The sequence below is a fragment of the Ovis aries genome, chromosome 1 (genome assembly GCF_016772045.2).
Source record: "Ovis aries strain OAR_USU_Benz2616 breed Rambouillet chromosome 1, ARS-UI_Ramb_v3.0, whole genome shotgun sequence".
Lineage (NCBI taxonomy): Eukaryota > Metazoa > Chordata > Mammalia > Artiodactyla > Bovidae > Ovis > Ovis aries.
In genome coordinates this window covers 88,493,403-88,506,622 of record NC_056054.1, presented here as the reverse complement: position 1 = coordinate 88,506,622, position 13,220 = coordinate 88,493,403, and the positions used below count along the sequence as shown (strand labels likewise).

The 13,220-nt window shown below is 36.7% G+C and overlaps 1 protein-coding gene across 5 annotated transcripts in view; it reads right to left on the bottom strand.

The window, feature by feature from the left end:
* The window catches only part of CEPT1 (choline/ethanolamine phosphotransferase 1), a 38,483-nt gene that overhangs the window by 17,499 nt on the left and 7,764 nt on the right, over window positions 1-13,220 (bottom strand). For all 5 annotated transcript variants that reach the window (XM_012178381.5, XM_012178375.4, XM_004002312.5 and 2 more), the window contains 2 exons: window positions 8,065-8,212; window positions 5,076-5,217 (listed from right to left, as the gene is read on the bottom strand). In XM_012178381.5, coding sequence (XP_012033771.1) covers window positions 5,076-5,217; window positions 8,065-8,212 — 290 coding nt within the window. The remainder of the gene's footprint in view (window positions 1-5,075; window positions 5,218-8,064; window positions 8,213-13,220) is intronic.

The window sequence follows — 13,220 nt, the reverse complement described above, 5'->3', positions numbered from 1 at the left end:
CTTATAAAGACATCTAAAGATTCAATGATACAATTTATACGGCACTATTATTATCCTTATGCATACAGGTATTCTTACCCAAATCAAAATAGTATAGAAGTTTAAAAATCAAAACTAATACACTGAACAAATGACTTACAAATAGCAGTTGGAAACAATGGAACTAAAAACACAGTCAATGCTCAGTTACCTAGGAATGTTGAATACTGCTTGCCAAAAATAATCACATTGTCTGTGACATAGGTCCCTTCAGTGCCAGAACCTACCCAGACTTCCCGGTGGATAAAAATACTTCCCAGGAGCCCCAATGGATAGTCATCTACGTGTTTGCAAAACCACTAATCATCTGACACCCCTTTACTTCTCCATACCTCATCCTGCTCCTGCCTTTGCAAGCTCAGTAAAATTCTCACATGGATGTAGAAAGGGCAAGTAGCAGAGTGAATGTGTGACCTCTTTTAATATAGTCAGAGCAAAAATCAAATCGGCCATTTATCTATCCTGCTTCCCGATAATCTCTAGTCTAGAATCTTATTCTTCTTCCTCTCTCTTCCCTTAATTCCTCATAAGCATTATATCTCTCTACAGTATGGGATTACTTTATTAGTCATAAAAATCATTAAAACATCCAATATAATCACTAAAGAAGTTTTGGAACACATGGTGACAGAAAAAGAAGAGGCAGTATAGAAGAGACTTCAATAAAAACTACACAATAAAAATCAAGAACTGAGGAATGAGAATAAGAAAGAAGTCTGTGATTTTACCTGATGATCTGAGAGTCAAACTACAGTCTAGGTTTTACACTAATATAGATAGTTATTTTAGTATAAAAGTGAAGTCGCTCAGTCTTGTCTGACTCTTTGCGACCTCACAGACTACAGCCTAACGGAATCCTCCGTCCATGGGATTTTCCAGGCAAGAATACTGGAGTGGGTTGCCATTTCCTTCTCCAGGAGATCTTCCCAACCCAGGGACTGAGCCCGGGTCTCCCGCATTGTAGGCAGACCCTTTACCGTCTGAGCCACCAGAAAGTATTACCTATAATAATTTGATAAAATTTAAATGGGCAAGTCCAACTGAATTAATTATTACTGAGGGGAAAAAAAAACAGGAACTAGAAACTAAAAGGAAAATCTCTGATACTAAATAATTAATGTGATAAATCTTAAACATTTAAAGACAGGTAGATCCTATACAGGCATTCAATAGGAAATTTCCTTCTTTTATTTTTTATTGAAGTATAGTTGATTTACAATGTTGTGTTAGTTTCTACTGCATAGCAAAGTGATTCAGTTATACAAGATGTAACATTATATATATATAAAATATATGTTATATACATAATACATATATTCTTTTTTATATTCTTTTCTATTATGGTTTATTACAGGGTATTGAATATAGTTCCCTGTGCTATACAGTAGGATCTTGTTTATCTATTTTATACATAGGAAATTTCCTAATTCTTAGTCCACAGAAAGTAGATTATATATCAACAGACAACAATTTTTAATTACTTGGAGGCAGGAGGTCTCTGAGCACTTATTCTTTAGAGGTTATCAGGATAAGAAGATGAACTTGATTTGTCAGACTACCAGTAAATACACAGCCTACTAACTTTTTTCAATTAACTACAGAAAAGGAAAAAGTCATAAGTTATTTATTTACATAGGAATAAATGCTGGTGGCCAGGTTTTTGGTTAATGTAAATGTGAAACCCTAGATATATGAACTGAAAAATGCCATGAGCTGAAATAATATCTGTAAAAGTAACAGACTCACAGAAGGAACCTTAGATATCAAACTCTTACAAGTTGGGAAATGAGGCCCACGAAAGTCATGGGCCTTGCCAAAGCTGATATGCAGATAATATGGAGATAACACCTGAGGAAAGACACTGGCATGAGTTCAATCTATTACAATTTCTTTCTTTTGTTCTCTTCTGGAAAGACAACTTGAGTCATTTTTTTTCCTGAGATAGTAATTTAATGGTTTTACCTTTTACAATGTGTAAGATTTTTTAAGGCCTTCATTTTATATAAATATAGTTTTATTAAAGATTGTTTAGGGTTTCTAAGCATTTAATTTATAAAAATGTTTCTATACATACAAGTTATATTTAAAAGTATCTAGATATAGAAGGCTTAGGCCTTAAGAAATATGAACTCTTTCATTTAATATGATCCATGAACAATTAAAAGACTATTTTACAAATGTTTACCCATGAGCTTCAATTCATAATTTTTCTTTTCCTCCTAACCTATGCTTCTATGAAGTTCTAACATCTAAGGCCACATCCCTCCCTCAGTTTTTCATATCCAGGGCTAGGAAAAGTTCCAAAGGTATAAACTGGGTCAAGAAGGGTCCCAATTAGCAGTACTTATCTCCATCAGATCTCTACTTGCTTAGTCCAGAAGCACTAAAGGACAGAGGTCTGTCTAGATGTGAAAGGTATTGATACTCTGTGCAAGGCAGCTTTCAGCAAATCAGATTTCAGTGATCAGAGCAAAGATACAGCTCATAATTCCATTTACTTCTATTCCCTACGGTATGGCCTCATTTTGAGTCTTGGCAGCATTTAGCATTGTTCTCTTTTGAAATTCATCCCTCTTCTGGCTTTTCTTTCTGGTATGCCTCTTCCTACTCTGGCTGTTCAATAATTTTCACAGGCTTCTTTCTAGGCTTGCTCTCTACATTTTCTGCTATTCTCATTCTGTTTAGATGTCTAAAATCCGTCACATACGTGTTCTAGAGAAAACTATTCCTTCAAATAGGTTCCTTTTCCCATCTTTCATTCAGCTACCCTAGAAGGGGAAATGGGACTCATTCCAACCTCTGCTCTCTCATTCATTCTCCATATTCAAATACAGACTATGGCCTATAGTTTCTACCTGTTAAGTTTCTCTCTAACATATCCCTTTCTTGTCTTTTTTTTTAAAGATTTTTTTATGTGGACCATTTCTAAAGTCTTTATTGAATTTGTTATGATACTGCTTCTGTTTCATGTTTTGGTTCTTTGGACACAAGGCATGTGGCATGTTAGCTCCCTAACAGGGACTGAACCCACACTCCCTGCACTGGAAGGCAAAGTACCAAACACTGGATGGTCAGAGAAGTTTCCCCTTTCTCTACAATAGCACTGTGACTGCTAGTTCAGATTTCATCATTCCTCATATTTAATTATGTTAATGCCTCCTAAAGGATCTAACTTCTGTCATAGCCCACTCCAATTCACCCTCCAAACTGTTGCCAGACTGATCTTTTCTCACTTCCTGCAAAGATTCTCCATTGATTGAGGATGAAAAGGCCTCAGTTATTGGCAGAACACAGAAGGCCTGTGATTTTCTGGATCTTCTCCAGCCTATCTCCTACCACACCCCTACAGGCATCTTATGATTTAACAATATAGAACTGCTTGTAATTCTCCAAGTATGTATTTCATCAAAGGAATATACCACATGGGAAATTTCAAGACTGGCAAAAAGAAAGCAAATCACCTCTAAAAATACTGTCTATTTAACTCTTCCCCTGTTCCATGGTTCATTTGCTTTCCTTTCTTCACTTCCCATACCCTAAGACTGGTGCTGCTTTACTTGAAAGGGAAAGAAAATAAATTAGGGCTAAGTGATAAATAAGCTTTCAAAATAAGGGTTTGAAAGTTAACCCTAACATAATAACCAATGAAACATAAACTTTGTGAAACCCAAGCACTACAAATTCTGCTATTTTTGAAAACAATAACATCACTAACAATTAAAACTGAATTAGGGCAAATCAAGTGATCTTAGAAGTCCTTTATATTTTGTGATTTTTACCTAATGCAGATAAAGACTATAAAAACATTACTGAGATTACAATGAAACTATGAAAATATTGAAAAAAAATCTGTACACAATATTTTTGATTACTGCTTTTTTTAAAGTATTTGATATCTTCCATATTTTCTGAGCATAGATCATTTTATAAACTGCTGATGAATGCACAGAACAGTTTTCAATTAGAAACTCATGACAACTATTGCCACTTAAGCTGTGCCTTAAACACATTCTCTAAATCCCTCTATTTTTAAGTCATTCCAAGACATGTCTTTTAGTTAACATTCAAATTATTATTAATTATTCATTTACTGTCATAAGAACATCTTAAATCCTATTTAAATAAGGTTAGCAAAAATCACCTGAAGAGAACTTGTAGGGGACAGCTAAATTTCTATGCATTCTGGCTTTTTCAAGGACTAGAAAACTAAGTTTATCAGTGACCTAAAATTTTAAAATCCGTTAATGATTTGTCTTAATGAAAGACTTGGTTAAGACGGTCTCCTATCACTTCACATCAGAGATTTTTATTATGATATTCCATGAAGTTTTCAGAGTCTTTTCTCACGTTCTTTTTCATTTAACCTACACCAGGAAAAAATTAAAAGACTAACTACAGTACTGTAAATCAGATCTGTGATACTTAATTAAACACCAGTTGGTGAATTCCATCCTTAACCTTTCCAAGACTGGCTTACTCATGAATATTTACATAAACACACACAAAATATTAACAGAAAAGCACTAATTATCAAGTAGGAACTATTCATTTTGGAGTTTAAAGAACTCCAAATTTTTTTAATTCTTAGGCATTTTGTTAGCAGTAATAATCTATATGTTGTGCTCATATCCTCTAAAGTATCATCAGTTTAGATATTTATAGATTAATAAAAATAACATGAAGAGAGAAAAATCTAATTAAGCTATGATATTTAAAGAGTTGCTCTTAGCTTTCATAAACTATCTTTTCTTTCCTGAAAATACAACTTCATAGGTCAAAATAAAACACAATATTAAGATGAATAACAGTGGGGAAAAAGAAAAATGAATTTGAGGGAAAAACAGTTGGATATGAGTGAAGGGGCTATTCTAATATTTCCTTTTAAACAGTGTGACAGAAGGACACATGATAAAATAATGAAAGTTTCTTTTATTTACTAAACTAGTGATTTGACCAATTTCTAATACTTAAACATCTATGAGCAACATTCTTCATATCTGAGAGAGAAAAAACACACACCGTTAACTGTTACTTACATTCCAAATCGTAATGTTCCAGAAACGTATGTTTGCCAGTGTGCACAATAGAACATGAATGTCCCAGCAAAACAACAAAAAAACATCCAATCAGGGTTTGTCCCCAGTTGCACTGCAATACAAGTTCCAAGAACCACAAAAACTGAAAAAGAAAGATTACAGTGAAAAAACTAAACAATCTGATTAACAAACATTAACTAAGCTGGTAATGATTTTCAGTTCAGTCGCTCAGGCGTGTCCGACTCTTTGCCACCCCATGAATTGCAGTACACCAGGCCTCCCTGTCCATCACCATCTCCCGGAGTTCACTCAAACTCATGTCCATTGAGTCGGTGATGCCATCCAGCCATCTCATCCTCTGTCGTCCCCGTCTCCTCCTGCCCCCAATCACTCCCAGCATCAGAGTCTTTTCCAATGAGTCAACTCTTCGCATGAGGTGGCCAAAGTACTGTAGTTTCAGCTTTAGCATCAGTCCTTCCAAAGAACACCCAGGACTGATTTCCATAATGATTTTAGATGAGGCAAAAAGATATGAATGTTTAATCTTTTTTCAGTCATCTACGCAAATAGGAAAGCAGGCTATAGTCTTTTATATTAACATTTACCCTGTAACTTCGATCTGTTACTTCACTATACCACTAGGTGAAAACAAACTTCTTGAAAACAACTAAAATATTTTAGCATTTTTTTGGAGTACATGCGTATCTCGTTTTATTACACTTTACAGATACTGTGCTTCCAGATATTGCTTTTTTTTTTTTTTTTTTTTTTTTCAGTTAAAGGTTTGTGGCAGCCTTGCATTGCATGTCTATCAGTGCCACTTTCTTTTCAACAGTTTTAGCTCACTTAGTATCTCTGTGTCACATTTTGGTCATTGTTAAAATACTTCCAATTTTTTTTCATTATTACATTTGTCATGATTTCTGATCAGTGATCTTTGATGTTACTACTGCAAAAAAGATCACAACTTGCTGAAGGCTCAGATGATAGCATTTTTTTAAATCAACATTTTTTAATTAAATAACGTACATTTTTCAGAAATAATGTTATTGCACAGTTAACAGACTAAACCGTAGTGTAAAAATAAGTTTTACATACACTAGGAAATAAAAAAAACTTGTGTGTCTCACTTTATTGCAATATTCGCTGTATTGCAGTGGTCTGAAACTGAATCCACAATGCATCTGAGGTATGTCTGTATTCCCTCAACTCAATGATACAGTACTAGTGAGCAGTGAAAAATTACAAGGCAGAAAGTCAAAAAGAAAGAAAGACAAAAGCCTAGGTAATTCACTGGCTTTAGATAGCAATCTTTTTTATTTAGCAGATTTCACTATGGGTAATATACATTAAAAACAAAAAAAGGACTGCCTATAAAAGTTTCGAACTCAAACTACAATGCAAAAATGACTATCAGTTAGAAAAAAAATCCAGAACTATCATTCTGCTGTTACCAAATTAAATTATAATAGTTTTTCAAGCTGCCCAACTAGCATCTTCAGTAGAAGCTTTTTCTTAAGATTTACATGAACTTATCTGTTCCTTCCCCTCTGCTAAGCAAGCTGCTATCAGGATACAATCAAACAATGATTTTAACATATGCTCACATTTGTGAATCTGAGTTCACAAAGTAAAACCATCAAGGGTTTTTGTTTGCCTCTTTAAAAATATTTTAAACGCTGTGCCAAATGACAAGAAACCAACTGAAGAACTAAATAAAAAAGTAAGTGTGTTGGGAGGAGTATGTGGCAAGGTGGGGAGTCAGGGGGAACAGAGTTCTTGAAAAGAAGACTAGTTAGAAACTCTCATTTAATTTCTAAATCTCTTTTTTCCCCTCTAAAGAAGTACTAAATTATTATTCTTTAAATGGTACAAATAAAGACATACCACATATAATCTAATTATAGTAATATCTTTTGCTAGCACCTTAGTGTACTTTTTTTTTAGTCTTTTCATCAAAGCCCACTATCACAGTTACAGTCCAAGTCTACAATGAAATTTTAAATGTCTGTATAATATCCATTTAAATTAAAGACTATCTTGTAAAACTGATCAACATTTATCTACCAGTACAAAATTAATAGCTAATATAACCTGGAGTAGAATCAGAATTCAGAAATATCTGTAGAGTTAAAATAATGGCTGAATTTACTAAGTGTTCATACGAGATGTCTAAAACAGGCAAATTCATAGAGATAGTAACTTGGTGGTTACCAGGGCCTGGGGGAAGTAGGGAATGCAGAGTGACTACTAGCAAATGATTCCCTTTTGGAGTGGAAAGGAAAAAACTGACATCTGACAAAATGTTTTGGAATTAGAGGGCTTCCCTGGTGGCTCAGCTGGTAAAGAATCCGCTTGCAAGGTGGGAGACCTGAGTTCAACCCTTGGGTTGGGATGATCCCCTTGAGAAGGGAACTGCTACCCACGCCAGTATTCTGACCTGGAGAATTCCATGGACTGTATGGGGTCACAAAGAGTCAGACACGACTGAGCGACTTTCACTTTTCACTTTGGAATTAGATAATGTAATGGTTGCATAATTTTGTGACTACACTAAAAGTCACTAAACTGTACACTTTAAAAGGATGAATTTTATAGTAAGTGAATTATATCTTAATAAAAACTTCAAAAAGGCAAAAACAAAAATACAAAGACTATGAATTTCTTAGTCTCCCATTACTGAACTCTCATCTATAATTTATGAGAATTTTTTCATGATAACAATTATGCCCTAAGAATTTAAAAACAACAGGTGCCAAAACAATAACATTTAGGGTTAAAAATAACTTAGGTAGAAATTAATTTCTAAATTTCCTGATATCATCAAATAATGAACAAGTATTAACCAGCTTTTATTTTTTGACAATATTAAAACTTAATATAAAATCACTTCTGATAACTACTATAATATCACAAGCCTTTTATCTTATCATTGTTTTCATATTCCTTTTAATACTATTAATCATTAACATTAAAAAATCAATAATACCTGTCGATAGTGAATCACACCCATGATCAAAAAGTTCTCCCAATGGAGAACTACTATTAGTTCTTCTTGCCTGTTTTCCATCAATAGCATCCAAAGACTGGTAAATGAAAAGGCCGCACGCACAAGCAATATACGCCCACAGGGGTGCCTGTGAAATAAAATTTAAAAAACAAGAGTCACAAAACATATTAATATTATGTTTGGCGAATATATTTTTACTTGCAGATATGTTATATTCATTCTCCAGAGAAGTTGGAAGCTATGGGAGAGAAGATCCAGGTGCTACATAATGAAAATCTTTTCAAAACAATCAGAATTATGAGAGGATTAAATTTCCTGTTTTGCAGGGATACTCAAGCAGATGCTGGGTAACTACTTCACAGGGGTAATACAGAAATGCCATTCGAGATTAGATTAGACAACTTGTGTAAGATTCCTCCTAACATTTAGACTTTGAGAATCAATTAATGAATAGCTAATAAGGTTTTTCCTAAGTTGTATTTTTGAAGATGTTTATAGGTATTACTGGAGAAGGCAATGGCACCCCACTCCAGTACTCTTGCCTGGAAAATCCCATGGACGGCCTGGTAGGCTGCAGTCCATGGGGTCGCAAACAGTCGGACACAACTGAGCGACTTCACTTTCACTTTTCACTTTCATGCACTGGAGAAGGAAATGGCAACCCACTCCAGTGTTCTTGCCTGGAGAATCCCCGGGACGGGGGAGCCTGGTGGGCGGCCGTCTATGGGGTCACACAGAGTCAGACACGACTGAAGTGACTTAGCAGCAGCAGCAGCAGCATAGGTATTACACAAAAAGAAAATTTCCATGTTAAACTCAGTTGGAAAACACCGGATTAAACAATGTTAAAGCGATTTTTCCACTGCAGGACTGCTTCCAGGCCTTAAGACTGCTAACTCGTATTGTGCATGTTCAAGGAGGATGCAACATGCTGCCATTTCCCAAATGTATTTGAGCACGTGACTGATTTTTTTCACTGTTTCATGAAGCAACACTATGGAAATAATGATCTACTTACTAGACAGAGTGCTTACATTACTTTCCAAATACTTATTATGGTCACATTTTCAAGAAACAATTTCTCTTTTGTCAGACAGAAACTAAACCACTAACACTGAATTTAAATGTGATGCATTAAAAAGGGAGCTTCTATTTGGTCTGTTCTCTGTAAGAAAGTAAAAGAGTTTTTTGCATCATTTTTTCCTATTTTCCTATGCTTAGGCCATGAAAACAATTTTATAACCACAAGATATTTTCTCAGATATTGGTTTTCAAGTTAACTGTACTAAATGCTCAGAGCTGCAAAGTAAACTACTCAGAGCTGCCAAAAATATTCAGTATATGCTGCACTACAAAGAGGTATCTCCCTGAGAGAGATCGATTTGTGAGTGGGTGTTCAGCCATGTCCAACTCTTGCAGCCCAATGGACTGTAGCTTGCCAGGCTCCTCTGTCCATGGGAATTTTCAGGTAAGAATACTGGAGTGGGTTGCCAATTCCTTCTTCAGCGGATCTTCCTAATACAGGGATCAAACCCACTCACATCTCCTGCATTGACAGGCAGATTCTTTACCACTGAGCTACCTGGAAAGCCCAGAGACCTATTTAGACTCAGTTACTAAAGGTAAAGATCTTCTCTTAAATGTTTTTTTTTTTGGCATCTCATACTTTAAAACACTGAGGCTGATAAAAAGATCACCATATATACCTCCCCCAAGCTCGAGTTACAAACCTGGAAAAGAATAACTGTGATTTCGTAACCACGTTTACATGGCAGCACTGGACTAAGTGGTTCATCTTTTTTTTTAAACGTATTTGTTTCTTAAAGTTTTTATTATCACTTTTGGTTGTGCTGGGTCTTCACTGCTGTACACAGGCTTTCTCTAGTGGTGCAGAGTAGGGGCTCCTCTCCAGTTGTGTTGCATAGGCTTCTCACTGCAGTGTCTTCGATTTCAGGGCACAGGCACTAGGCGCCCAGGCTTAGCAGCGGCAGCATGTGCACTTAGGAGCTGTGGCTCACTGGCTCTGGAGTGTGCATGCGTCAGTCGCTGCAGCATGGAGGCTCAGCGGGTGCAGCCCATGGGCTCTAGAGAGTGGGCTCAGCAACTGTGGCGCAAAGGCTTAGTTGTTCCAAGGCATGTGGAATCTTCCCGGACCAGGGATCAAATCCATGTCCCCTGCATGGGCAGGGGGATTCTTATCCATTGAGCCACCAGGAAAGTCCACTAAGTGATTACTCTTATGTGACTAAGAACTCTCCCTTCTAAACTTGGGTTTACTGCTTGTTATTAGAGGAATCCAGTAATTCTCTAGAGCTTCACTGTCTTATACAATGGCCATTAGCCAGCCATCTGTGACTATTTTAGTTTAAATTCATTATAAGAAACCAAAAATTCAGTTCCTCAGCTGCTAGGTACATTTCAAATATTCAATAGCCATAAGTACCTATGGCCTCCATATCAGATCACACAGACACAGAACACTATCATCATCACAGAAAATTCTGCTGAACACTACTGCTTTAGGGGACTAGAAAAACAAGGAACTTCTTGGGGGAGGGGGCGGTTTAGGATTTTAATGGGGAAATGTGTTACCCTGGAACAGAACTGGATACAACTTAGTGACTAAATAACAACCTCCTAGAAAACAGCAAGATGGTAATTACATATATAAGAGACAGAAGCAAAGCCTTCTTATCTTTGGACTTTTCTTTTTTCTTGTGAATATGTAGAACATTTTAATATTTATCTATTTCTTCTTTGTTTCCATTATTTCACAACTCACAGAGTTGTTTTAAGAAGAAAGCCTTCTCATTCAGGAGCAAGTACGGTCTCAGCTGGGTTAAGAGTCTGATATACTGAATGTGTAAGTCAGGAAACTATTATAGTCATAATCTACCTTGATTTCTCCCAGTAGCATTCTGAAATGAGCGTAGTTCCTATTCTGGAAGTTTCCCAAAGATTTAACTAATGCCAGGGTTACTCTAATAATTCCAAATCACTTACGAAAAGAGGCTGAAGAAAAGTGTTACAGGGAACATGGTGTCTGGTACAGTCTGCTGCTGCTGCTGCTGCTGCTAAGTTGCTTCAGTCGTGCCCAACTCTGTGTGACCCCATAGACGGCAGCCCAGCAGGCTTCTCTGTCCCTGAGATTCTCTAGGCAAGAATATTGGAGTGGGTTGCCATTTCCTTCTCCAATGCATGCACGCATGCTAAGTCGCTTCAGTCATGTCCGACTCTGTGCAACCCTATGGACAGCAGCCCACCAGGCTCCTCTGTCCACGAGATTCTCTAGGCAAGAATACTGGAATGGGTTGCCATCTAGGTGTTCAAAAAATGACTATTAGTGGCCAAGCTAATCTTGAACTTGTTCTCATTCCCTGATTTTTCTCCTGGAATTAGTTTAGAACTTAGAAGGTTTCAAATGCAACCAACCCACTTCCCTGTTGTATCTCTAAGATGTGTGTGATCTGGACCAGATTCCTCTGAAAGGAGATGTCAGAGCCTCAAGTGATCCACAGGAAAAACAGCGCCAAGGAAATGTGATAAAGAATCCCAAGATATATTTAAACAATTGTACTGGTGTTTATTTTTGTTTCCAGATTGACGTAAAGCAAGATAGTTAAAAAAATGAGGGGAAACCAGAAATATATCCATATAATCTGTATGAATTATATCTGCATAGTAAAAGAGGAATTAAAGGTAATCAAGGGGGAGGGGAAAATAAGTATTTGGAAAAAGACAAAAGACAAAAATATGTTTTATATGTAACTATGACCCTCAATACCTGTTTACATTAAGAGCTATATGTGGAAACAAATGAATTAATGAAAACAGAAAGGGATAAGGGATTAAATGGTGATAATTTTACCTCAAAAAAAAAAAAATCAGCTGAAAAAGACTACATTGAAAAAATTACTTCAAGTTTAAAACAAGACAAGGAGCATTGTAGCCATTATGATTTACAGTCACTTTCAACAGCTTTATTTGAGGATCACCTTCTATCTTCTTGGCTTATCTGTATTGATCAAGCTGGCACAGTAAATGTTTTGATTCTCTTTCATCTACCTAACTACCTTGGTTAACTTTTTGACAAGGACAGGGAGGCCTGGCGTGCTGCGATTCATGGGGTCGCAAAGAGTCGGACATGACTGAGTGACTGAACTGAATTGAACTGAAGGACATTTTGAAGCCAAATAAACTTCAATTTACCCACTGAGTTTCAGTTTGGGTTTTAAGTAGTGAGTAGAGGGAAGGTAGGGAGAAGGCAATGGCACCCTACTCCAGTACTCTTGCCTGGAAAATCCCATGGACGGAGGAGCCTGGTAGGCTGCAGTCCATGGGGTCGCTAAGAGTCAGACACGACTGAGCAACTTCACTTTCACTTTTCACTTTCATGCATTGGAGAAGGAAATGGCAACCCACTCCAGTGTTCTTGCCTGGAGAATCCCAGGGATGGGGGAGCCTGATGGGCTGCTGTCTATGGGGTCACACAAAGTCGGACACGACTGAAGCGACTTAGCAGCAGAGAAAAGGTAAAAGTGAAAGAGCAGCAGAGACATTTATATTTGAGAATGCCCAGCAATACCATATTTCCTTTTTTTAACAGCAGCCACAGCAAGATACAGAGCAGGAAATACATTACATCGTTTCTTTCTTCTATTTTCTTTTGCTGTGTTAAAATAACAGAACAACAGAGATACACCTGGGGTTATCAGCCACATATGTTTACAGGAAGAGAAAAGGGATATTCAACAACTCTCACTGGAAATCAAGAGAACACTTTCAATATGACTAATTTATAGCTGTGCCATCTTCCTACCAGAGACTTTCCTCTCTGATCATTTTAAACCTTGCTAAGACTTTACTGGAGAAGGAAATGGCAACCCACTCCAGTATTCTTGCCTGGAAAATCCCATGGACGGAGAAGCCTGGTGGGCTATAGTCCATGGGGTCGCAAAGAGTTGGACACGACTGAGCGACTTGACTTGACTTGACTTTAAGACTTTATTAGCCATAATAAAGGGGGATAAAATTGTTTTTGTAAAGCATTTAGATTCACTGATTTTAAAGGAACACTTTACATGTTAATCTCAACTAACATTAATTTATCCACTGGCATCAGAGTCCACACTTTG